The 27500-nt window shown below is 41.0% G+C and overlaps 1 protein-coding gene across 1 annotated transcript in view; it reads right to left on the bottom strand.

Annotated features, from left to right (window-relative positions):
- The window catches only part of PTPRG (protein tyrosine phosphatase receptor type G), a 3415981-nt gene that overhangs the window by 1219297 nt on the left and 2169184 nt on the right, over positions 1-27500 (bottom strand). The window contains exon 6 of the mRNA XM_044077514.1: positions 10858-10870. Coding sequence (XP_043933449.1) covers positions 10858-10870 — 13 coding nt within the window. The remainder of the gene's footprint in view (positions 1-10857; positions 10871-27500) is intronic.

Here is a 27500-nt window from a genome sequence, read left to right as displayed (position 1 = left end):
CGCCTCCCTATTAGATTAGCCTACTGTGCCTCTGTAAAGAACGTCACAGAATGTACCCTTTTAAGATTAGTTTACTGTGCCTCCGTCTAGCAGGGACACAGAAGAGATCCTAGGGGTGAATTTGCAATTTCCCATCCACACGTCCGGATTTCGCTTGAAGAGGGTCAGCGAGGGGTTATGTCTAACATGAATTGGGATTCTATTCCAGAGTGAGGGGAGCCTCTGGGAAATGAATCTGTCCCTCCAGCATGTCCTATTTATTTTTGTGCTGAGGTTTAGGTCCCTGGAGCGTGAAGCTCTAAGGGACTTGGATTTTTTGAGGTGGAGCATGTCCATTAATTCTGGGTTTGACATGGCTTTGTACATCAGGCATAGATCGCCTCTGAGTAGGCGGTAAGCAACTGAGTAGAGCTGGAGTTTCTTCAGTTGAGCTGCATAGGACATCTGTTTGCAGCCCCTGATCCTCTTGGTGAAGTACTTTTGGGGTCTCTCCAGTTGCTGCAGGTGTCGGGTAAGGTACATCCCAAAAGGGACATTGTATTCAATTATGGGCCTGATTCGTGACTAGTAGAGGGGCACAATGACCTCTCTTGATCTAGATGCGAACCCTTTCGTGATAAGGTGGGCTATATAGAAGGTCTTTCTAACCACTTTGGCAACATGATTATCAAAGGAGAGATTACTATCTACGTTGGTCTCCAAATCTCTAATTACTTCTTCCGTACTTAATAGATTACCACCTATGTGGTAATTTGTGGGCACCTTGTTTTTCCCAAAGGGGATGACTATGCACTTTTTAGCATTTAGCTTGAGGCCGTGGCTCTGGCACCAAGCATCCGTCTCTGAGAGACCCTTTTGGAGGATGCTTGTGTCAGCTGGAGATTCGATTATGGCCCCCAGTTTGCAGTCATCTGCGAACTTTGTCAGCCATAATCCCCCCATGTTAGCCTGAACCTCAGAGAAGTATATACCGAACAAGAGAGGTCCCAGAACTGAGCCCTGTGGGATGCCATTTGTAACTGTTTCGGATTCGGACATGGCACCTGCGATTCTGACCATGTGGATTCTATCTCTGAGTCAGTTTGCAACCCATGTTGTGATATAGGGGTTGATATTTAAACTGGTAAGCTTATTTATGATGCCCGAGTGGGGTATTGTGTTGAAGGCTTTTGCGAGGTCCAGGTAGGCTGTGTGGACTACCTTGCCCTCATCTATGGCTTTGGTAACTGTTTCAAAGAAATCAACTAGGTTTAAGAGGCAAGATCTGCCCTTAACAAAGCCGAATTGGGTAGGGTACAGTGTCTGGAGTTCATCACGTCGTGCAACTTCTGCTGATAAACAGAAAAATATCATGGACGTCCTATCTTCTCCATTCAAAATGCAGGAGCAGTTAGATAGGAGTGCCACAAAGGAGAGCAAGGTCAGGTTGTGATGTATGCTACATAGGGTGAAAAGGCAACACATACGTGGGGTAAAGGTAAAAAAGGTTCAAGACAAAAGGAAAACCAAGACACTAACATGTCAGCTGAATTAGTAAGTGCATAACCTGTCTAGTGCACATTCTAGTGCTCTGCAATAAACAGTAAATCCAAGGATTTGAAAGTTAAATTTTACTAATAAATTTAAAGTTAAAGTTTAAAGTTTATTTAAATATAATGCTCTCTATTTCTGTTGTACAGTGGGATGTAAACAGGGACAACTTCAACTTCAGTCACTTTAGCACTTCCTTTTTATTCTTTTGCTTGCAACCTATTTTTTTTTCCTTCGGGCAGTGAACTTAAGACAATAGCATTATCACTTAACAGGCTTCCAATCACCTTTTGCATGAAGAGCTGCAAAGCATGGCATTTCCAAAATGCATGCAGGCAGCGATTTCCCTATTTTGGTCCTACTACACTTGCAATAAGATGGACATATGATGGCACAAGTAAGCAAGCCTAACATGCATAAGGAAGGTTTCCTAAAGCTATTACTAGCTAAACAACTTTCACTTAATAGAAACGACTTCTACTTTTGAACTTATGAAAAGATGGATAACATTCTTATACCTACTGCATATGAACACAAAGACAAATACAGTTAGTTAATGTGAAAAAAGAAACGTTTGCTGCATAGACGAGAAAGTTCATTTACATGTCAGAATAAGTTCCAGATGTGCACTGTGACATACACGTAGTAGAGTGCGTCACGGTTTTCAGTAGCGTTAAAGACTGGCTTCAACATTGATCGGTGATATTAGTAAAGTTAGTATCACCATTTTTTTGGCATATGATTTACTGTTCCACTGAAAAACACACCCATGTGGGGTGGGAAAAGTTATCCTCAACAATTCTTGTCCATTCTTCCCTATACTACATGCCATTTTGCACAGAAAAGACAAAATGTATGTTCTTAAACAGTTCAGCAGTCTGACATGGGCGAACTGCCTATGCAGAATTGTCAATGATTATCCACACACTTGATACAACCTGTGTAAAGCTGGTACCCATAGCATTAGAGATACACTTACCATGCAGAGCAACAAATGACAATTTTCTTTACTGATCAAAGGATTCTGTATGCTTCTCAACTAATCTCAGTCAGGACATAACTAAATACCACCCACTGAGATCTTTTCTCATGTGCAAATCATTTCCACTGCATAAAATTCTATACCCAAGTACATTCAAAGAAAGATAAGGGCTTAGGAAGGAAATAGAAATATGTCAGCTAGACAACTAGCAACAGAAGGGCAAGATAGCACCTATCAAATAATAAAGTCAGAATACCTGTGCAGCTAATGGAAAGAAAAACAAACTGCAATAGGTTTTACTGTGCTTCTTTGGGACATGGTCATATCGCATAAATGAGATGCTATTAAGAAGCATTTCCCCAGAGAAGCTATGTTGTAAGTGGACAAAGAAACTCTAAAAATGCCAAACTAGAAGAAGAATTTGATTAATTCTACACATATACAAGCAAAGTTAATAATGCCGAATGGTTCTCATACACGTCAAAGCAGAGATCATTTACAATTAATGATACGGCAAAAGGGGACACCAAGGGTGCATGATATTTAAGCAAGATTGCCCAATATGAGTGAAGAGTACACTGAAACACATACAAAAACCTACTTTGTCTTCAACTATATGGAAAATGTACGACCAACATGGAACATGTAAGGGTCTACTTCAGATCAAGTTTTCAAAATATCAAATTTTATACAGTCGAGACCATATGATCAAACTATTTGTACTGAGGCTGCAGTACAGTGAGGATCAGGGAATTTGCTCTTTTCCCCACTGTAGCACAATCTCGGAGTAGATGTATATAAATTAGCAGGGGGGGGGGGGTCGAGTTTTCAAACTGTTAACCACATGAAATTTCATATTTTGAATAGTGAATGTTATGAACTAGATCATACTGAAATGGCAGACCCATAGACGAACCTGCAGATTAAATGTCAGTGGTCCCAAAACTGTTTTAGAACACATAAAAAATCAATCAATATAGGCTTTTCCCTACAAAAATCTAAGTAGGAAATACATCCGTTTGTTATTAATTGTCTATGAAAAAGACAGGACATATACACAATTAATGTCAGTGACAAGTCAAGACTATCAAATAAGGTAAATCAATTTACTGCAAGAAAAATATGGTATTATGGACGGTCCATAGAACATATATGAAGTGATCAACCAGATTCTGTCTCTGCTAGTTCTCACCCTAAAAACATCTATATATTACATCACTTTTAAATGCTACAGCAGAAGCCATATGAAAATAGCATGAACATAATCAATAAGCCATACAGATGTTCTGTTATGGACAGAGGTCCATCTACTGGTTTAAGAGTAACCTCTGCAACCAGTGCAAATCACTGGTAATGCCTGCACAGATGTGTCAATGGCATTTAAACAGAGTATGGTAGATGTAGGTACAGCTGTGAGCATCAGAATTTCCAAATTCTATTCCCTGTTTTCAATTCTTAATTCAGCATATTAGTTTAAAACTTACCTTTACAGATGTAGGCATAACATGTAAGAGCTGTAAACCCTAAAAATGTCCAGTCCCACTGGTTTGCAAAAACATGGGCTCACTTAGTTTAGAGCACATCTGCAATGAACTATACAGATTCAGCTAGCGTTTTTAGACAAATTACTTATTTTCACAAGCAGCAAACAACCTACAAGAATTATTTCAAAATATTTATGAATTGCAGGGCAAAGCACTCTACAAATCAGAACAGCCTAAGTGTTCAGCAAGAAAAAATAAATTTAATGGATCAACATACCACACTAACAATGAAGCCAACCCACACAAACATGCATAGTAAGGCTAACACATCTGCTTACTGTAGAAGCCTCCTTAAACCAGTTTCATGACTGGAAATGCAGGGGATCTTGGATACCAGCAGTCTTAACACCTTAAACACTATACCATACCATCCTATTACTGAAGCAATAACTGTCTGGTAAAATACGGCCACATTTTCTTTCGTCAAATCTGGAAATACTAAAACTCGTCAAACCTCACCTTGCTCAGTTACAATTCTGCTAAAACATAACTTATATCTGACTCTTATTTTTCCTTTACCTGTGTTTCATTATTATACTTCTGTAGTTCGTAAATATTCCAATGTCCTGCCCGAGACATTGCAAAAAGGATGAGAAAAGAGTGTGCATATGATCTGTCCAGATCTATAATGCTGAAAAGGACTATGGTACAAGACATTTATTACATGTGTTAACATATCTTTGCTACATTCATGCGCTGATACTGAATATGAGGGTACATGGTAATGGCCCAGATGATGGCTAGCCTAATAAAGCAACATAACTTTCCCCATAGTTCTACAGCTATGCTCCATCCCCAGTAATAGTTTTGCCTGTAAAATAAGGCAGATTATAGAGAATGGCCTAACAATTTAATGACACAGAACAGCAACAGACGATTATCTTTGTTAAAGACTTCTGAAGACATAGAAACTTGACTCGGCTTGTACATCAGGTCATTTCCCTTTCCGGACTGCACAATTCATTACAAATTATTTTATCACTGTGATGGCAAAAAAAGTCATAAGAACTTATAATGAGTAACTGAGATAACATTACCACAACTTGCCCATGTTCAACACTGACATATTTTCTTTGACCTTTGATGCAGACAAATTAATGGAACCTCAAGACAGTTGTATCACTCTGGCTGCCAGAAAATTACTGTCTCAGTTTATGACAAACACAAAAGGAAAAGTGCTATTCTGGTCCATTGCCAGAGTCACTAAAACAGATGCATGGTCATGTGATATCTTTCACTGGTCCAAAAGAGATTTTACAAGAGAGCCAGCATAAACCTCTGGACTATGAGCCCTTCCACTAGAATTAAAGTGATGTGAGAGAGAGAGAGAGAGAGAGAGATCATAATGCTAGCTGTTTTAATAGCCTTTATATGAGGAGTTATATTTCAGACAGCATTCACACGAACCTGCTTTCTTAGACAATTTAAGTGAGACAGATGAATAATCATTGCTAAGTGTCTTGCATCACTTTCACGCATTTCTTTAAGGCTTAAACAACAATGTCAGTTACTGCGTTTTCTACACCTCATCTTATTGCCATCTAAAAGATGGTGCATCTTCATGAATCAGCTAGATTCATCAGTTCTTATATTGACGTCTCATGCCTAAGAATTCATTTCATTTCTGATTTTTGACTTAGAAGAAATCTAACATGTATTGCTAGGAAGCATAAATCAGTAAATTGGATGGAACATTACAATAAGGCTCTACTGTTCCCCCATATGACACCATCCTGCTAAGAATTTAAAGGAGCATGTCTTCTGCTTAAGAAATTCTCCAAACATAAAAATTATAGGTGCTAATTTGCAAATATCTTAGTTATCCCTATCAGAAATACAAAGTCGTCAGACTGTTAATTGAATAATGCTCACCTCCATACATCACTTAGGAAACATAATGACTCCAAAGCAGGCATGTATAGAAGCTAGCTTTTTATTTTATTTGTTGGGGAACAATACTTCATCATAAATCCTTGGCTCTTGATGATTGTCAATTTTGTAGTGACACCCCGACCCCATATACAAAAAAGAAAAAAAGGGAAAAGGGGTTGAGGATGGATGGATGCAGTGCTTCATCATAAACACTGCAGTCTAGTAGAAAGTAAAGGCCATTCAGTTTCATCATACTAAAGTATAATTCATAAATCATGTGTCAACAATTGTAGTTTTAAGATAATGCGTGATAATCTACAGCAAATCTACTCTCCAGAGAGATATGGTCTCCCTACAGACAAAACATACAGCAGCAAAATTCTGTAAGCTGTATTTTGCCAATACTACACAATATGTTAAGAAAACTGTACTACCAATTAATGAAACAATGATATGTGAAAAATGCACTAATGAGAACCCTACTCTGGTTCTAGAACTTTCTGGTTGAACTTTAGTCACGGTGAAGTGTGTAGCAGCTATGCATATAACTACCATGCAAATACTTTGCAAAACAGAATTTTATAAACATGTATGAAAATATTTCATTTATTTGTGTGCATACTTTAACATCATCTTCTTTCAGCTGTTCCCTTTAGGGGTCGCCACAGCAGATCATCTGTTTCCATTTCTTCCTGTCCTCTGCATCTTGCTGTGTCACACCAACCACCTGCATGTCCTCTCTCACCACATCCATAAACCTTATCTTAGGCCTTCCTCTTCTCCTGTTACCTGGTAGCTTCATCCTTAGCATCTTTTTCCGAATATACTCAGCATCCCTCCTCAGCACATGTCCAAACCAACGTAATCGTGCCTCTCTGGCTTTGTCTCCAAACCTTCCAACCTGGGCTGACCCTCTTATATACTTATTCCTAATCCTGTCCACCCTCGTCACACCCAGTGCAAATCTTAACATCTTTAATTCTGCCACATCCAGCTCAAACTCCTGCCTTTTTGTTAATGCCACTGTCTCCAACTCATACAACATAGCTGGTCTCACTACACTCTTGTAGACCTTCCCTTTCACTCTTACAGATACTTGTCTGTCACAAATCACTCCTGACACTCTTCTCCACTCAATCCATCATGCCTGTACTCTCTTCTTCACCTCACTTCCACACTCACCGTTACTCTGAACTATTGACCCCAAGTATTTAAACTCATCCACCTTTGCCACCTCTACTTGCATCCTCACCATTCCTCTATCCTCCCTCTCATTCACACACATATATTCTGTCTTAGTCCTGCTGACCTTCATTCCTCTTCTCTCTAGAACATATCTCCATCTCTCCAGGGTTTCCTCCACCTGTTCCCTACTCTCACTACAGATCACAATGTCATCTGCAAACATCATTGTCCATGGGGACTCCTGTCTGATCTCGTCTGTCAACCTGTCCATCACCATTGCAAATAACAAAGGACTCAGAGCTGATCCTTGATGTAACCCCACCTCCACCTTAAACGCATCCGTCATTCCCACCGCAGACCTCACCGCTGTCACACTACCCTCGTACATATCCTGTACCACACTTACATACTTCTCTGACACTCCTGACTTCCTCATACAATACCACAACTCCTCTCTAGGCACCCTGTCATATGCTTTCTCCAAGTCTAGAAAAACACAATGCAACTCCTTCTGACATACTCTGTACTTCTCCATCAACACTCTCAGAGCAAAGATCGCATCTGTAGTGCTCTTCCCCAGCATGAAACCATACTGCTGGTCACTAATCATCACATCCCTTCTTAACCTTGCTTCCACTACTCTTTCCCATAACTTCATGCTGTGACTGATCAATTTAATCCCTCTGTATTTACTACAGCTCTGCACATGACCCTTATTCTTAAAAATCGGTACCACAACACTTTCTCCATTCCTCAGGCATCCTCTCACTTTCCAAGATTTCATTAAACAATCTGGTTGAAAACTCCACTGCCATTTCACCTAAACACCTCCATGCTTCCACGGGTATGTCATCTGCACTAACAGCCTTTCCATTCTTCATCCTCTTCATAGCTATCCTTACTTCCACCTTGCTAATCCACTGTACTTCATGATTCACTATCCTTACACCATCCAACCTTCTCTCCCACTCATTCTCTTCATTCATCAACCCCTCAAAGTACTCTTTCCATCTCCTCAACACACTCTCCTCGCTTGTGAGTATGTTTCCCTCATTATCCTTTATCACCTTTACCTGCTGCACATCTTTCCTAGCTCGGTCCCTCTGTCTAGCCAATCGGTACAGGTCCTTTACTCCCTCCTTAGTGTCCAACCTTTCATACAACTCTTCATATGCCTTATCCTTAGCCTTCGCCACCTCTCTCTTTGCCATGCACCTCATCTCCTTCTACTCCTGTCTACTTTCTTCATCTCTCTGACAATCCCACTTCTTCTTTGCCAATCTCTTTCTCTGTGTACTCTCCTGTACTTCCTCATTCCACCACCATGTCTCCTTGTCGCCCTTCCTCTCTCCAGATGTCATACCAAGCACTTTTCTAGCAGTCTCCCTTACTAGCTCTGCTGTAGTTACCCAGCTATTTGGTAACTCTTCACTGCCACCCAGTGCCTGTCTTAACTCATCCCTGAACTCCACCTCACAATTACTCTTTTTCAATTTCCACCATTTGATCCTTGTTGCTGCCCTCACACTCCTCGTCCTCTTCTTGATCACCAATGTCATCCTGCAAACCACCATCTTATGCTGCCTAACTACACTTTCTCTGGTCACCACTTTACAGTCTCCAGTCTCCTTCAGACTGGCCCTTCTACATAAGATATAATCCACCTGTGTGCATCTTCCTCCACTCTTGTATGTCACCCTATCCTCCTCCCTCTTGTTAAAATACGTATTCACCACAGCCATGTCCATCCTTTTCGCAAAATCCACTACCATCTGACCTTCTGCATTCCTTTGCTTAACACCATACCTACCCATCACTTCCTCATCCCCTCTGTTCCCTTCACCAACATGTCCATTGAAATCTGCTCCAATCACCACTCTCTCTCACCCTTGAGTACAGTCATCACCACTTCATACAATTCACTCCAAAATTTTTCTTTCTCATCCACTGCACACCCAACGTGTGGAGCATATGCACTAACAGCATTCATCATTAGACCATCAATTTCCAGCTTCATAAACATCACTCTATCTGACACTCTTTTCACCTCCAAAACACTCAGCATACTCTTACTTATGTCTATACTTTAACAATTCCTTTATATGCTGATTTCAAAGCTCAACTTGTCAGTTTCTAAATTTTATACTAATAAATGAAACTGCTGTCACTAATAGGCTTGGATCAGCCTACTTTCCCAATTTAAAAAGAACAAAAAACAAATAAATACATAATAAACAAACACAATATGCAACATTACTCATCAATTCATGATGCAAAGTAGCTGCACCTTACAATCTCAAAACTGCATCTACATCAGCATTTCAAAATACTGTTTGTAGAAATATTGTAATGAATTTGCAGAATACTTTTTTTGCATATAATGTCAGTAAAATGACAAAAGTAACCAGGACTGCAACAGTGAATACACTTAAACATCCACATTTATGGTAAGTGTACACAACTGTACTATGTTCTTAGTGTTTCACTGTTGCAGTCACTACATTTGGGTAGATTCCCAAAGCTATGGTTGGGAGGAGGAGTTTAGATAGCATTAGGGCCAGCTATAAGGCCCTGCAAGACTGGTGGCAAAGCCAGCTCTGGATTTAGAGAAAATTGGCAAATGATAATACTTGGTGAAAGTATGTACAGAACTCCAGGTAGCAGCTTCTAGGATGTCCCTGGTAGGAATGCCGCTGAGAAAGGCTTTAGAAGAAGATGCAGCCCTGGTGGAGTGAGATCTGATCCCCTGGGAGATAGGTTTTCCATGGTGCTTACAGCAGAAATGAATGCAATGGCTTATCCATTTAGAAATGGTTTGTTTTGAAATAGCCTTCCCCTCTGTCCCTGCAGCAAATGCTACCAGCAGTTGTTCAGATATTCTTTGAGGTTTAGTCCTGTCCAAGTAGAATCTAAGTTGTCTGTGCACATCCAAGGAATGCAGAATCTGTTCCCCTTTGTTCTGTGGATTGGGAAAGAAGGTTGGCAAATGAATAGACTGATTAAGAGCCACACTGAATACCACCTTGGGCATAAAGGATGGATTTGTTCTAAGTGACACCCTGTCCGCATGAAAGATGATGAAAGGCTCCACTGCCATAAGGGCCTGTAATTCAGATACCCTTCTAGCTGAAGTGATTACTAAAAGGAAAGCTGTTTTCCAAGAAAGAAATTTTAAGTCTGCAGTAGCAGCTGGCTCAAAAGGAGGTAAAGTGAGTTTCTCCAATACAAAGTTAAGGTCCCAGGCTGGGGTTGCAGCTCTCCTGGGTGGTCTCAATTTTTTGGCTCCTCTGAGGTACTGCTTGAGCAGTGGATGAGAGAAGAGGGGAGGTTCTGTGTTATAATGAGCTGAAATGGCTGAGGCATGGATTTTAATGGAGGAAAAAGACAGGCCCTTGTGAAACATCTCAGTTAAGTATTGTAAAGTCTGAGGTAAATTGGGCGCTGCTGTGCTCATCCCTTGAGATTGGTTCCAGGCACAGAATATTTTCCATTTTTCAGCATAAGATTTTCTAGTTCTAGGCCTCCTTGCCTCTAAGATGACATCCATCACAGGTTTTCTGAGGGATGGTAAGGGAGAGTTTAAGTAAGTAGCTAGGCTGCAGGGTTCAGTGTTGGAAGCTGAGGGTGCAGAATCTGGTTCTCCTGCTGAGACAGCAGAGAAGGAGTTTGAGGCAGGTGCCATGGAGATAACCATGACACACTGCACAGGATGGGGTACCAGTGTTGGCACGGCCAGTCTGGAGCAATCAAAATCATCCTTGGTTTGTCCTGTTTGACTTTTAGTAGTACTTTGGAGAGAAGAGGCAGCGGGGGGAAGGCATAGGTTTTTCCAGCTGAAGGACAGAGCATCCACTTTCCAGGCTTGTTTGTGGGAAGTCTTTGTGCAAAATTTGCCCAACTGGTAGATCTGGGGGGAGGCAAACAGGTCTATATCTGGGCTCCCCCATTCGCTTGTCAACATGTTGAAAATCTTTGGTTCCAGTTTCCACTTGTGTGGGTCCATGAGGTTTCTGCTTAGTCCGTCTGCCAGTGTATTTAATTTTCCTGGCAGCAATTGAGTTTGTAGGTGCACTTGGTAGCTCAATGCTGTGTTCCACAATGCCATGGCTAGTCTGCAGAGGGGGTAAGAATGTGTACTCCCCTGCTTGTTTATGTACCACATAACCGTGGTGTTGTCCGTCTTTACCAATAGTTGTCCTGGAAGAATGTAGTCCTTGAAGGCTGTCAGAGCATTCAGTACAACTAACAATTCTTTTTGATTGATATGCAGGTGCATTTGACTTGGGTTCCATTTGCCCTGAATGCACTTCCCTGCCAGGTGAGCCCCCCATACATAGTCTGATGCATCTGTCGTTAGGGTTTGGGTGGCAGGGGGTGGTGTGAAAGGTAGTCCCTTGTTTTGGTGGCAGGCCTCTACCCACCAAAAGAACTCTAGGCGCATGCAAGGTATGACAGGAATCATTGTTTCTAGGCTGTGAGAATGTTGACTCCATAAGCTTTTTAGATACCACTGTAGTTTCCTCATATGGAATTAGAAAATGCAGGAGGCCATGAACCCCAAGGCATGTAGTATTTGTCTTGCAGATAACACGTTTTTTGTGGCCACTTGTTTGAACTAAGTTGTCAAATGAATTTGCTTTTCTGGCGTGAGGTAAGCCATCTGGGAAGTTGTATTCAAGGTTGCTCCCAGGAATGTAATTTGTTGACAGGGCACCAGTTGTGATTTCTTTTGTTTATGGTGCACCCCAGACAAGTTAGAACCCTTTTTACAAATACCAGATGATTCAAAAGTATGTCCTGGCTTTCTGCCAGAATTAGACAATCGTGCAGGTATGGGTATATTTGAATACTTCTTTGCCTGCAAAATGCAATAACTGGAGCTAGGCACTTTGTGAATACCCTGGGCGCAGTAGATACGCCAAAGGGCAGTGCAGAGAACTGATGGCGCGTGTAGCCTACTTTGAAGCGTAGGTATTTTTCTGCAAGATTCCCTGATTGGGATGTGCAGGTATGCTTCTTTTAAATCTAGTGTTGCCAACCAGGCATCTTTGCCTAGCATAGGAAGTAATTGGTGAAGAGTCAGCATCTTGAATTTTGGAATCTCCAGAAAGGTGTTTAGAGTAGACAGGTCCAGGATTGGATGCCATGATTTGTCTTTTCTGGGTAACAGGAAAAGTCTGGAGTAGAAACCTTGTCCCTTTTCCTCTTCTGGTACCAGATGAATAGCCCCCATACTTAAGAGAGAAAGTACTTGTTTTTGAGCCTCTGCCCACTGATTTGGGGGTAGGTCCGGCCACCCACTTGGCGTTGGCAATGTGTGGAAGTGAAATCTGTATCCCTGGGACACTATATTTACAACCCATTTGTCCTGGGTAATGAGTGCCCATTTCTTTGCATGACGAGCAATCTTTCCCCACAAAGGGGCAGTGAGAAGATAAGTGCTTGGAAATTTTAAAAGAAAGTAATTGAGACAGTTTAACATAGGGGGGTGTCTTGTTATTCCCAGACTTGGAAGTGGAGGCCCCGACTACTTAGTTCTGAGAGTCCCCTGGGACTGAAACCTGGGGTTTTTGCTGTGTCTGGGTTTGGCTTGAGAAGACCTGGAAGGGGCTGGAAAGGACCAATTCTTAGAAGGCCAATGCCTACTAAATCTAGGAGGCTGAACTTGTAAAAAATATTTAACAGTTTGCATAGATTTAGCTTTATCTTCCATCTTTTTAAGAACTTCTTCAGTCTTGTTGCCAAACAGGTGGTCCTGATTTAAAGGAGCATCCAACAATTTAGCTTTAACATGTTCAGGCAAAGACTGCTCATTAAGCCAAGCATGCCTTCTACGCACAGACCCAGTAACAGCAGCCCTGAAAGAGGCCTATAAAGAATCAAAACCACATTGCAAAGTATGTTTTCCAGCTTGTTCAGCAGAATGCATTAAATCCTTTAAGTCTTTATTTTCCACACAGTCAAGAATCAACATAATTTTCTGTTTAAGCAGTCCAATAACATGTTGCTGATATTTTAACATATGAAATTGGCAGTTTAAAGCTCTAATTGCCAAGGTTGCTGAAGTATAAACCTTTTTACCCCATCTATCCAGCCCCCTGGAGTCTCTATCAGAAGGGGTAGGATTTTTAGCAGTAAAAGCCTTAATGCCCTTGGGCCCCTGTGAAATAGTCTCTGGATCTGCAATAGGATTTTTGAAAAGGAACTTGTGTAACTCAGGAACCCTGTAGCATCTGTCAGGTTTACTGGGAGCAGGAGGCAGGGAATCAGCGGCCAAACTGGATTCCGATAAAGCATCATCAACAATGTCTAGTACAGGAGGAATAGTCAAAGGCCTATGCTGAGGTAGGAGAAGGAAATCCCTAAGCCTCTTTCCCATTGAAAATGCTCCCTTAGAGTATGTAAGGTTTCCCCAAAAGAAAAATCCTCAGGAGGGGAAGCAGAGGAAATGAAGTCCTCTACATCAGAATCCTCATAAGTAGGTAAGGACAAATCCAGGTCATCAGAAAAGTCAGAAAAAACAGAATCCTGATCAGAAGATTCATAATCAAGCTCAGCCCTAGGCCACTTGGGGGGGGGGGGATTGGCTACCCCTGATTCGAGTTATTAGATCTTTAGCCATTTTTCTAATTTGTTTTTTAGGCATAGAGGCCTGAGCATGTGGCCTGGGCGTTGGTTTTTTAGACATGGATCGAGATTTAGGCCTTAGTAATGAAGGAGATGTCGATTTAATATGCAAGTCCGTAGGCCTGAATTCACCCTCAGAAGCCAGTGTCTGCACAGCGGCTCCGGACCCATCCAAGGTAGAGACATCAGCGGGTTCCATAGTTGAAGTATCTCGTGGCATACCGGACTCCGAATGGATCTCAACAGAGGCCTGCGAATCAGAAGTAGCTGGTATCAGGGGGCTGCGAAAGCACCTCACAGAATACCAGCGAACTGGCGACTGGCTTAGGAGAAGCGACGTCAGCACTTTTGGACCTCGGCGGCCTGTCTCTGTCTTTATCTTTGCGTTTTTTCAGAATCCCGGTAGTCGGATGGCTAACCGATGACATTTCTGGATAATGAAACCGAGAACCGAAATATTTAGAGGCAAAAATATACCGATGATGGCTAGTGCGCTGATTAAATAAAGCACAAAACCGACAGCAAGGTACATTGTGGTCAGGGCCTAGGCAAGGAATACAGTAAGAATGAAAATCTTTATGAGGTATTTGCTTTCCACAAGTAATGCAATTAACTTTGACTGACATCAGAAAGGAGCAAGAAAAAGTTTCCCCAATGGGGTTCTTAGCTTTTAGTTGAAGACTTCGGTTCTGAAACTCGAAAACGAAAATTTCAGGAGTCGGCTGACCAGCACTTGCGAACTTGCTTCTGCTTCGGGCACCACATGGCAAGAAAGACTGATGTAATGGCGTTGGCTGCATGTTTTATACCCCTGACGACCTGATGTCATGGAAGAAGGGACAGCAACCGACGCAGGACCCAAGATTTTGTTAATCAGGCCGACTGAGGGCAACCTGCAAGCAGATTACCCAAATGTAATGACTGCTACAGTGAAACACGAAGAACATCTGCACAATAATGTTTGGTAACTAGCAACAGCTTGTGTGATTGTGCTCTTAAAACACCAAGTAGGTAAACAACATTCCCCTGATGTTTTGCAGTAAATATGCCAAAGAAGGAAAGCCATAAGATGCTGATGTAGAAACCAAGAGACATTTTTGCTTCCAAACTGATGTTGATGTTATGTACGGGTATAAGACACAGCATTTCTAGCCTTCTGTTTCAAATGGCAATGTTGTGAATATGGTTGTTGGTATTATGAAACAATACTTCCTACACTGTGTCACACACCAATGTTATGTAAATAGTAATATTTCACATTAGCATGCTGTGGGTACAGCACATGGTCGTAGGCCTCGCACTAACATTTAGCACTTGCTGTAGGTAGTATAAAACACGAGACTCTCTGTTACACACTCAATTCACGTTACATACAAGTGCTGTGTGACACACAAGGCCATTTTTTTGTCACCAGCATTATGCATTTGCTGTGGTGTGAAACACAAACCCCAAGGTTTTACACTGGCATTATGCAAATGCAGTGGGTAAGAATGCAGTACAAGACCCTCTATTTCATCATAACATTTCTACTTGCTGGACATGTCCTGCATTTATGCTAATATTTCTCACATCTCTTCTTCTATATGTTCTTTCTCTGTATTAGAATATATTACAGAATTGAAACTGTGTTGAAATTTGTAAATGTCCTCTAGCCTGGGTCATGGCTGAAAATGGTCCGACAACAAGATCATCAACCCAGTCAACAAAGTTAATAGACAGATCCATAATTAAATATTTGCAATGGTTGGTGTCAGGCCCAAAGTCTGTTATGACGAGAGCTAGAGATACTACATCTTACTTCATTCAGTGTAACCGTGTTAATGTTTGCTTTTTTTCAAAAAAGGAAGGAGATCCAACACAAATAACTATTTTTTGTGCAGGCTTCCTTTTACACCTGGAGTATGTCAGTTCTGCTGAAGCAAGAAGTGTGCAGTTAAACCACATTAAGGGGTGGAGTACGGTGTTCCAACACCTTGTTTTATTACCGTGAACTGAGCAATAACTGGAATAATAATTTTCATTTACTCCTTTTACATTCTTTTGGCTTTCATTTTTTAAATATTTAATTATTTTTTTGCACAGCAGCTAAGCAGGACACAAAATGGCACTGCTCTGTAGTCCAGAATGATCCAATACATTGCTGAACATTGCTTGTTCCAACCTCATCATTTTTTACGGGAAGTGGCAGCACATTATCAGGATGTTCACGTGTTGGCTGGCTATTCAGGCCCTTTCTCCAGCCAGTGCTATGGTATGCCCATAGCTATACCTACCCCCAAAGAACAGAAAAAAAAAACAGCCAGTGACAGATGAAACTACTCCATCCCTAGCCATTGGTTTAATCAAATGCCAAAGCCAACCATCAGCAGGTCAGCTAATTCCACTGAATTCAGATCTGTCACTTAATATAATATCCAAGACTCCACTGTAGCTGACATCAGCAGTGCTGGTACGAAATATAATACTAGAAGGTCGTACTACAGGCTACAGCTCCAGTACAACGTGCAAACAAAAGGAAGAACCAAGTAGTGCAGGGCACAGCAGTGTCATTCAGTCAATGAGCAGTGAACTCCAGAATGATCCAGACTTATGGTTGTAATAACAGGAACAAGGGGGCTATCAGTAAAAGAAACCTCTGCAGAAAAAAGCAAAAGCCCTAAGAGAGAACCAATAATATTAATGGACTACAAATGGCTGAATAATAACACAAAAACACACACTGCAAATACATAAATTGAGCCTGATTCAGCATCTTTGAAAGGAATTAATGAGTTCATTGTGTACTTACGGGTCCAAGTTTAATGGTCTGGTGTCGTATAAGCATATTCATAACAGCTCTGACCTTTTTACATTGTTGTCCCTATATGGATGGCCCTAAATCATCATTTTACTGTCTTGAACATATATGTATGTTGCAATGTACAATCCCATTTCTTACTACTTCTTCCCCTTGCTCCATTTGTTTTGTTTCACAAATTTTATTGCAAGTATAAAACATATTACCACATTGTTCTGCTGCTTATAACTAGGAATAACTAACTTCCAAGGCCTTTAAATGTTTTTGTTTACAATGCATACATTCCTAAAAAGTCTCTATCTTCCCTGACAACATGCCTTCAAAGATTAAACATAATGAGGCTCAGAGTTATAGTTTTCTGTAGACATTTAGCAAGCAGGGAATGACCCAAAGGCACAGAATATTATCTCCCATCTGCAGAAGCAGCAGCTCAAATTCAATAAGCAACCTAGAAACCAGGTGGCTGAATGAATGGGGTGGAAGATCTGGACAGCTTGTGGTCAGTTCTCCTATTTTAGAGTGGGGATGTGTGACAGCCCTTCTGACAATTACCAGATGAGTTGCAGCAGGTAGCCAGAGATCAACATGCACAGATGGACATTTACAGTGGATTACGCCAGTTGAAGGATGCACATTACGCCAGTTGAAGGATGCACACTTTCTCTAATAATAATACTGCATTTCACAAACATAACGGGATGGGCATGAAACTGACAGTATAGTTTAACAGTCTCAGGAGTTCTGCAGCCAAGCCTTCACCCCTAATGAAAATAAGAATCACGAAAGTCTCAAGTCTGCAGCACTGGTGCCCAGCACAGGGGGGGAACAAACTATAATAAAAATAAAACAGTTCCAACAGAAACTCACCTCTGCTGACATTTTTTTTTTTTTTACAGTTTCCTTTTGCTCTTGTGAAGTCTCTCACTTCTGAAGCCTTGCGTAGTTGAAGGGATTCTGGAAATGTCTTAATAAATAACTCTGATGTTGGCAGAAGCAGCCTGACCCATCTCAATATTTTGCGGCTGACAGAAATTAAAGATTGAGGCTGAGATTCAAGTTGAAATAAATAACTGAAAAGCATTACCTGCTGTACATGACCTACCTCTACCATGGACTTTATCATAGGTTCATAGGTGTTTACTAGGCTAACGACCACAAGGACCTTTTTAAGCCTAGCCATGCATCCCAAATCTCAGACAAATTCTGATACCCTTGATAAGTGTAAGCTGGGGCCTGGGAAATAAACCATTTACATGTTACCTGTGTCCATTAGAGACATAGGTGCCAAACCAGGGATGAATTTCTAGTTTCCCATCCAATTGTCCAAGTTGCACTTAAATTGGGTTACGGAGGAACTCTGCTTCACACGGATGGGGAGCCAGTTCCATAGACGTGTTACTTATAAGAAGCTTACTTAACTAGGTGTTCCTGGTGGTACAGCAGAAATCCTTACAGGTTCATAAGAGGTTACAAGGCTAATGGACATGGGGCCTTTACAAGCCTAGCCATTTAATAACCTGAGTGCCCTTACTGACCATAGTTAAATGGTTGTTGTTAGAAGAGTGATTCTGTGGTCAGCACCAAATGTTTATGGTCACCCATCCAGTCATCAAGGTTGCACTTGAATAGGGTCATTGAGGAGCTCTGATTCACATGGAGTGGGAGCTTATTCTAGAGGAACAGCAATCTCTGCAAGATACATCTGTTTCTCCAGCATGTTCTGTTAATGTCACAAACTAGGTTGAGATCCCTAAAACAAGTTACTGTTGTCTCATTTGATTTGCGGATGTGCAGCATTCCATTGGGGCAGGCTCCAAGACTGCTCTGTAGGCCAGGCACAGGTCACCTCTGAGCACCCTGTATGGCACAGAGTACAGTGACAGGACTTTCAGTCTTTCTATGTATATCATGTTTTAGAGGCCCTGGATTCTCTTGGTTAGAAACCTCTGTGGTCTCTCCAGTTGCTGCAAGTGTCTGGTGAGGTACATACAGAAAGGAACATTATACTGAATTTGTGGTCTAATAAGGGTTGAGTACAGTGTAGATATAATCTCCCTGGTGTTGCACGCGATGCTCTTATTTATGAGATGTTCAATGTAGAATGCTTTTCTTACCACTACGGGCACATGGTGAATGAAGTTTAGATTGCTATCAACCTGTGTTCCCAAGTCTCACACCACTGAGTTTGAGCTTAGAGGGTTGCTATCTCTATATCATAATTAGCAGGGGCTACTTCTTTGCCAGAGGTGGTGATGATTTTTTTGCATTAAGTTTCAGTCTGTGAGTTTGGCATCAATCATTTGTCTGTGTCAGCTCTTTATGTAATATGTTATCGTTGGAGGACTCTATGATTGCACACAGTTTACAGTCATCTGCAAACTTGGCAAACCACAGGCCATCTACCCTCGCCTGTACTTCAGAGAAATAGATTCAAAACAGTAGAGGGCCCAGCACAGATCCTTGTGGTACCCCCACTGGTGACAGATGTACTGGTGGAGGTGGACTCACCAACTTTGACAGTGTGCGTTCTGTCGGTGAGCCACTTTGCTAACCATCTAATAATGTATTGGTTAACCCCCCCCAGAGTGACACCAAAAGCTAAGCCAATTACTGAAATCAATCATTTTTTTGTCTGTTTTGTGGCATCATCCTACATGAAGGTAGAATGCTGCTTATGGCTAAGAACACACCTGCCTGGGACACATAAACTGAGAGTTCAGTCACGTCTCTCTTCATATAGTCCAGAGAAGTACATCTCAAGTCATCCACATCAAAATGTACTATGACAGAGTCATATTGGTACTTGTTGCTGAGAGACTTGAGCGTGTGTGTGATTTGATGGATCCTGGCACCTGACAGGCAGCTGACTGTGACCTTCTTGTTCAATATGGTGACGGGACATCTTTGAGTCTCAATACTGAGTCACCTATGACCAGAACATTAGGTTTTGAGGTGTTTTGCCTTAGGGGCTTAAGTGTTGAGACACTGCTATGTGGTGTTATATGTAGTGGTGGATTCTGTTCGTGTACCATTATGTGTGCGTTGTTTGCTCTTGGGAGGTCTCTAGTCTTTGTTAAGTCTTAGCGAGTACCTCCATGTATGTGGGTTTATGTGTCCTGACCTTATCTTGTGGGAAAGGTGAGTTGTGTGCGCTGACAATCTGTTGTACGTCTTGTGCATTGTTACATGAGGGGACTGCTTCCAATTTCATGGTATAGTTACATCTCTCACATGGTGCATTTGTCTGCTTTAGGAGCAAGTGGCTGCCTGTATACATGAGGCAATTGCTACATTGCCTCAGGATGCCCATGTCAATCACGCTGGTTGGAGAAATGGTAGGAAACTGTCCGCCCATTATGGCAGGTATACACTGTAGTAACTAGTGGGGATGGCCTAGTCGGACCATGTTTTTCTTGTCAGACTAACAAAGAAGGCTATTCTGTGGAGAGCTAAGGATGGAAGACTGCATCAATGCCTCAGAATGCGCAACTGAGTTGCTTGCTATGTAGACTAAGTATGAGGACAGATTAACACAGGGCAGCAACAGATGCACAATACTGCACAAGCAGTGAATGCAAATCTTCCTAAGTTACACAGCACTACAAAAGCTATCTTCCCTCCCAAACATAAAGCTCATGTTTAAAGTATGAGCCCCCTGAATACTCACTGTTCAAGGTACTCATTTCCTCCTCTAGTTCCTCACTGTGTTCCAGCGCTGCAGTGGGGTACATGACTGATGTGATGTACATCACAAATAAGGCAGGCTAACAGGGCCAGTTCAATACACATTCATGTCCTTGACTGGCATAAGAAGGGCAGCACAACGGCCATCAGACAGACCAATGTGTGGGTGTGCACATCAAAATGCCAATCCTGTTAATCATATAAACAGAGGCAAAATAGGTTATGTATGAAACTAAAAAAAGGAGAACAGTAAACATACAGAAACACAGGAAGATAACCAGAAAGTAAAAAAAGGGGGGGGGATTTTGTTTTAATTAAGTCCTTCTATTCATATATAGGAAAGAAGGTTAGGAGTGGACGGTGGTGACAAAAGGCTGTGAATGGGACAGAGGGAGGAGGACACAACAGGGGCAGACAGACAAAACACAATCAGACAAACAGGGTTGGCAGGACATTGAATGCACACAGGCATATAAATGGTAAACAGGAAAGTTGGACAACAACCTCGGAATGTAAACTGACACAAAGCATGGAAAACATAAGTGTGGACAGGAAGGGTCACTGTATGCATCATTTGCCTCTCTACATGGTCTGTCAGACTGGCCCACAAGGCAACAAATCCAGGTATCACTCACCTGAGTACCTAGTGTTACCCATTGCAGGACAGTTGCTTCTTCAATGACATGATGGGTGCTGTCTGTGGTCATGTAACAATGCCAGCACGCATGCCACACTGCTAACATGGGCATTCAGCCATTGTTGCACCTCAAATAACACCAGCATCTACAACGGACTCCAGTAGACCAGGCCAAACCCCTCTTGACTATTCTCAGAAAGAAACCTTTAGCCTTCCTGAGAAACAGCCATGGACAGCACCAGTGAACCACTTAGGTCAACTCCAGAAAGAGAACCATCATTCCCCTGCTGAAAGGCAGCCCTTGTCAACCAGAGCACTAGAGGCTTTGGTGGGCATAGACAGGGGGGGCGCAAATGGACCTTTAGAAAAATGACACAACAGGGAAAAATTATAACGCGCACACACAGACTCACACACACACACACACACACACACACACACACACACACAAACACAAACATGTGTAAGCAACAGAAATGCAGTTGAACAGTGAACTCGGACAGACATCATCATAACCCAGGGTCTGGACAGTCACTTCTGCGAAATCGGATCATTTTCATTTTGCAGTCTTTTGCTGCTGCTGCAAAACAAAGGATGCAGTCTTAAGTGTACATGTGAACCAGGTAAAACATTGAACACAACAGTACTGGGGAAAGAAATGCTTACAAGTACATAATTGTCTCTCTCTCTCCCTAACCTCTGCCTTCAACCACCAAAACAGGTCAGGGGGGCACCACTGCAAGTCACCAGAACAATGCTGGCACTGCTCAGTAGAATGAAGTCAGTGCTACCACTTCTGATACTGGCAGACTCGTACAAGATCTTCTGGAAGAGCCTACCATAATACACTAGCAGGCACTCCTGGAAGTCCCTGTAAAGGAAGAATAAGAAAAAAAACACCACTGCTGGCACAGGATGCCCTGCATTTCACAATGTGTGAAGCAGCCATGGCCATTCACTCAAGTCTGCTTATGGAAGAAAATGGAAACCCCACACTGGTACATGTGCAGATCATTTATAGTGCAGCATAGTGCTGCATATCAAGGCATATTATGGTACTAGGGTTGCCCACATATTGCATGCACGAGCCAAATGGTCAACATGACATGGAAGACTACTGCCAGCAAATCTGGGTAGCACAAGGTATTACAGCAGAGGTTCAGAAACAGTAGCACTTAGTAGCTTTATAAGCATAACTGCCATGCTAACTGGCCATTTCTAGTGTGATATAAATCAGCAGCTCTATCTGCACAACTCCACTCCATACTGAATGAGTGCAGAATACAGGAATTTCAATAGAGAGTTAGCAGATTTGCAGCATTACAGAGTTAAGGAAGGAGTCCTGCCTTGTAAAGTACATCATCCAGAACAACAAACTCTGAAGCAGATATCGGTCACACTGAGGCGGATGTGATTTAAATGTAATGGGGAACCCAGGACACTTTGCATGACACTGCACCATCTGCCTGAGGTTTGGCTGGGGGAGGGGGCAAAGTTGTACAATGGAAAAACTGTGAAGGATATGCCAGAGGGGATTTGGAGTTTCATGTCGACATGTTGAGGCATGGTCACAATAAGTGAAATAATGGAGGAAGCCTGTGCTTGAGAAATAAGTACATAATGTGGAGTTGGAGTCGACAGCCATGAACTGGAAAGCCTGTATAAAGTATTAATTATGAAACAAACAGTAGCATGAAGGCAATGGGTGGCCATAAAAATCGACATCCCACAGCATACCATACAACACACACTAGCCTAAAGATTGATATATTTTGTCCACAGGTATACATATACCAACACAGCCACACATGGACAGAAACAGCTGGAAAAGTTTACTGCACAGGAGAATAAAGTGCTACTTCAGGCCACACACACACACACACACACACACACACACACACACACACACACACACACACACGCACACACACCATGTGGCTTCTGGACAAATCAGTATTGAGACTAGGCTTGACAGGAAGTGGTGCAAGATTTAAATGCTGTGGGCAGCCATAACAGATCTTAACATGTTTGACGATGGGTTAATGACATGATACTATGTGCAAAGAAATGGTACATGACATTATGTTGGGCAGGTCCAGCAACACTAGTGCCTGTCTAAGGCTAAGGACATTTTGGTGTCACTCACTAATCAAGGGAAGCAGTGTGGGTGGAAAGGGTATAGATAGGAAGTGGGAGTTGCGTATGCAGCAACCACCCATGTTTCAGCCGAGGCTATATGAGGTTAGCATTGTGTATTACAGTACAGTATAGTACAGTACACTACACTGTAAGCAAAGGGAATGACTGAAAGGCTCACCTGTATGTTTGTCTTTCAGGGAACTCTGATCTGCATCATCAATGAACTCCACCACAAGGTATGCATATTAAACTATGCCATATGTGTATTTTAATGTGTAGAACCGGGCATGCCAAAGCAGTTGTGTGGGCAAACAATGCTGTCATGGGATATACTAGTGGAGGGTCCATTACAACAGGACAACACAGTACAGATTTCAGCAGGGAACCTGTGACTAACAATGATGGACACATGCAAATGGCACAGTTCAATGGCAATAAGCAAATGGCACCATCAGAAACACTACAAGGGGAGGGGTGACCTACATCCACTGTAATTGTACAGGATGACACACAGCCTCAGCAGGGCATGATGAAGAGGTTCTACCTGCCATCTCTTCATGCACTCTACCTGTGTCCTCTGCACACACAGCATCAGATATGACATCTTCTCTGAGGTGTGCATAACCAGCACAGAGAATAAACACAGGGGGTAAGTGCCACCATGACTTGATGATCATCCCTGATATGGCTGTGACACATGCTATTAACCAGCAGATACACATGCCAGTGATCCAGGCACAATCAGCAGCTACTTACAACACTTTGGATAAAGTGCCCAGAACACCAATTTTTCCAGGAGACTTGCACATCAAAGCGATACGAACCCACTTTCAGAATATTTTCCTGACTAATATTCAACTAGAAAAGGCTATTTTAACATCCATTTGGCAGCATTAATAGTATGGGGCAACAAGGAAAAAACACTAAAAGCATTACAAACTATTAACTTGAAATATTTTCTACTTCACACAGCTGGTCTACATGTATTATTGGATACCAGGTAATATATACTTCTGCGTTTCAGAATTTTGATTTAACAAATGTCATAATGAGGGTTTTTCTGAAACAAAGACTCTGAATATCTAGTTCTGCTTTACTTTCAGAAAGGTGATTTTATTTGTTACAGGAATCAGATTTCAGAAATCTGTCCTTACCCCTAAACAAATATGTGCATTACACTGCAGTGTGCAACATTCTAAATATTACATGCATATGTAAAATTTATACTACTGCTACATACTTCCAATTGTACCTTATGCCAAGGCAGTGACTGAAATGGCTTCATCTCTGATCAGCTTGCTATCCCAGTCACCAACAGCACAAATAAATACACCTAGTTTGTCTATCTACTGCCAGCATCTTCTTATCCTTTTCTACTTCCCCATCACTGTCATGGATACAAAATATCTATTTGTATTTCCCTTCATATCAGCAAAACATCATACACTGTATAGTTTCTGTTTATGAATTTAAATTAATGCCACATTTCACTTTTGTCGTTTCTTTCCCATCACCCGGTTACATCCAAAGTAGAGCTATTACCTTCACAGTATGTGAATTCCAGCAAAATGTCTGAACCTAATGAATAATATTAAAGAAAACTGTAACAGAAGAGTATAAACACTTCTGAGAAATGTTAACTCTTGAAAGGTGTCAGCTTTAAGGCAAGAAGTTCATCTTTCGTCTGCTATTACCTGCTGGTCTCTAGTGAATTCAGACTGGCTTACTCAATTTCTAGTAGCACCACCAGCAAAGTAATACACTCCACTTTATCAGACATCGGGTATGACTACACTTATAAGATGAATGAAAGAAATTCACTGCATCTGAACAACAGACCACTCATTTATTCTTGAACAAGTACATGGTTCGGTATTTTTTCAGGACTTCTTGAGCATGCTTTATTAGCAACCCCATGTACTACTAAATGAAGTCATGATGGCAAACAAAGGAATGCAGGCTTGATGGCAGTCAGTTACCCTGATTTATGTTATCATTTGCTGAGCACATAAGATGACTTAAGCTAACTTGACATACAAAACACACATATATACATACACACACACACACACACACACACACACACACACACACACACACACACACACACACACACACACACACACACACACACACACAACCAGTTAAAAAGGTTTCTGTTTTACAAAAACAAACAGTCACACCCCTTCTGTTCTCACCAACTGCTAAATATCTTGCAACAGTTGGATTTTGTACATCAGATGGGGAGTCAAAATGGTGAAGGAATAATGCAAAACTTTAAGCCTGCATTGTTGGGCACATTTTTACACAACCATCTCGTTAAAGAGCGTCACAGGAAGTAATAATGCTGATGTTGTAACTTAAAATAACAATCATAGAAAAACGTCAACACACATCAAATTATTTTTTTTTATGCCACAATCTGAAAAGATTAGTACTAACATCATATTATAATGGCAGATGTTCAAGTGGATCAATAATGTTGTAGTTCCATCTACTAGGATTCGAGTCACAGAAGGCTTGAACATACAAATAGACTTACAGAGCTCAGTGCCTCTCCCCCTCTATGCCTGGCAGATGTCCTTCCCTCTGGGGTGCCAGAACATTTCCAAAATAAAACTGGTGTCCTCTCACAACATATTACAATTTCTTGTCTTAGGAACAAGACCAGGAACAAGGAAAGCTAATGACTAAGGAAGACTGATGAATATACCAAAAGGAGACTCGTACTGAAGTACAAGCAAACATGTAGAAATAAGTCTCAGAATCTTACTCAGACCTCAGCAGACTCATGGCCCTGCAAAAGAAGGAATGAGAATACATTAAGGACATTACATCCCACACAAGCACAGGATGCCTCACAGTGAAAAAGGGGATGAAAGGCAACAATGATCTACCAGAACACTAAGTGTTAGTTGCACAATGGTTAGCGCACATACCTTTGTTGCAGAAGGCTATGGGTTCTATTCCCACAACAGGAAGATCGATTGCGGACACTTAAGGGGGGGGGTGCTGCACTCCTGAGTGCGTCATTCTTTGGATGAGACATTATATTATCAAGATCCCATCTGCTTAATTTGTGGTAGCTCAGGTGGATGTAAAAGATCCCATTGCACCTATCAAAAAGAGTTGGGCTCATTTATTTATACAAAAAAAAAATGTACAAAATACTTACAAATTTAGAAATAACAATTTTCATTTAATTCTTTTACATATTATACATTCATAGTTTATGTCAAGTTTTTATCCTTCTTAGGGCCTGACTCCTTTTTCAATAGCCACCATCTTATTTTACTCAATATTACTGCCAAATCCATTTTCCATTAAACATAATTTTATTTATCCTTTCATTCCATATAACCCATATAACAAACAATTTTAGCTACTCTTTTGACATATTTTTCACTTCTGTTCTTATAAAACCCATATTTAATCATATCCATAATTTTCTTATCCAATTCTTTTATATCTTCAAAGAAATTTTCTTTACATAACTTTTCACATAATTTCACTACTCTTTTTCATTTCAAAACATGTTTAGTAGTTTCCTCTTTCTCACAATGTAGACGTATCTTTTCATTTTACTTTTTGCATGGCTAGTTTCCTATCACTGGTAATTTATCTATTAGCAGTCTCCACAAAAAATCTTGACATTCTACTTTTTAATTGCACTATTTATTTCTTATTCTTTATAACTTTAATTTTTCCATTTACTAGATTTTCCCATGGTTTAACAAACTTCTCTTTTTACTAGATTAATTCTAGAACTCCATATGAATGAAAAATATCTGCAATAATTCTTTTTCAAACTTAGTGGCAACATAAATATACTGGTTACATATGCACGTTTTCCCATTAAAACCGATTTTATCAAATGAACCTTTTTCCTAAATGATCTATACGTTTTCCAGAAAAAAAATTTAAACTCTATTATATTTCCCACTGAATCCTACTTTATTCTTATTCCCTAACATTATAAATATAAAAGACAACAATTTCATTCATAGCAAAATGCATTTTCCCTATCTTAGCCAGACTGTCTAATCCTTTGTTTTTATCTCTCTTTAAAGCCATCCCTATTGCTTGTAAACACTCATTTAAAGAAAATGTAACTTTTATCCACATCTTTTTTCTTTTTGCAATTACTATAAATATCATAATCTGCATAAGTTAACATAACTAGAATTCTAAACCCTTAAGGCATTACTTACAAAGCCTCCTGCATTTTACAAATTATTTCATATACAATCACATTCACAATTAAAGCAATATGCATACAACTTATTGGACATCCCTTTCTAACACAACTCCCCACTTGCACCTCTTTACTTAACTAACCATTTCTCATTTATGTTGTATTCTTTCATTATTGCCCCTAAAATTTCATGTCGTATTTTGTATCAAATGTCCTATTAAAATTCTTTATCATAAATTCCCTTCTATTTATACCATCCACAATCTCTCGTATTATCATTAATTATTCACATTTCTTCCCTTTATTTC

The sequence above is a fragment of the Protopterus annectens genome, chromosome 7.part0 (genome assembly GCF_019279795.1).
Source record: "Protopterus annectens isolate FY-2018-M chromosome 7.part0, PAN1.0, whole genome shotgun sequence".
Classification (NCBI taxonomy): domain Eukaryota; kingdom Metazoa; phylum Chordata; order Ceratodontiformes; family Protopteridae; genus Protopterus; species Protopterus annectens.
The sequence above is the reverse complement of the archived record's forward strand: the minus strand, read 5'-3'. Positions and strand labels throughout refer to the sequence as shown.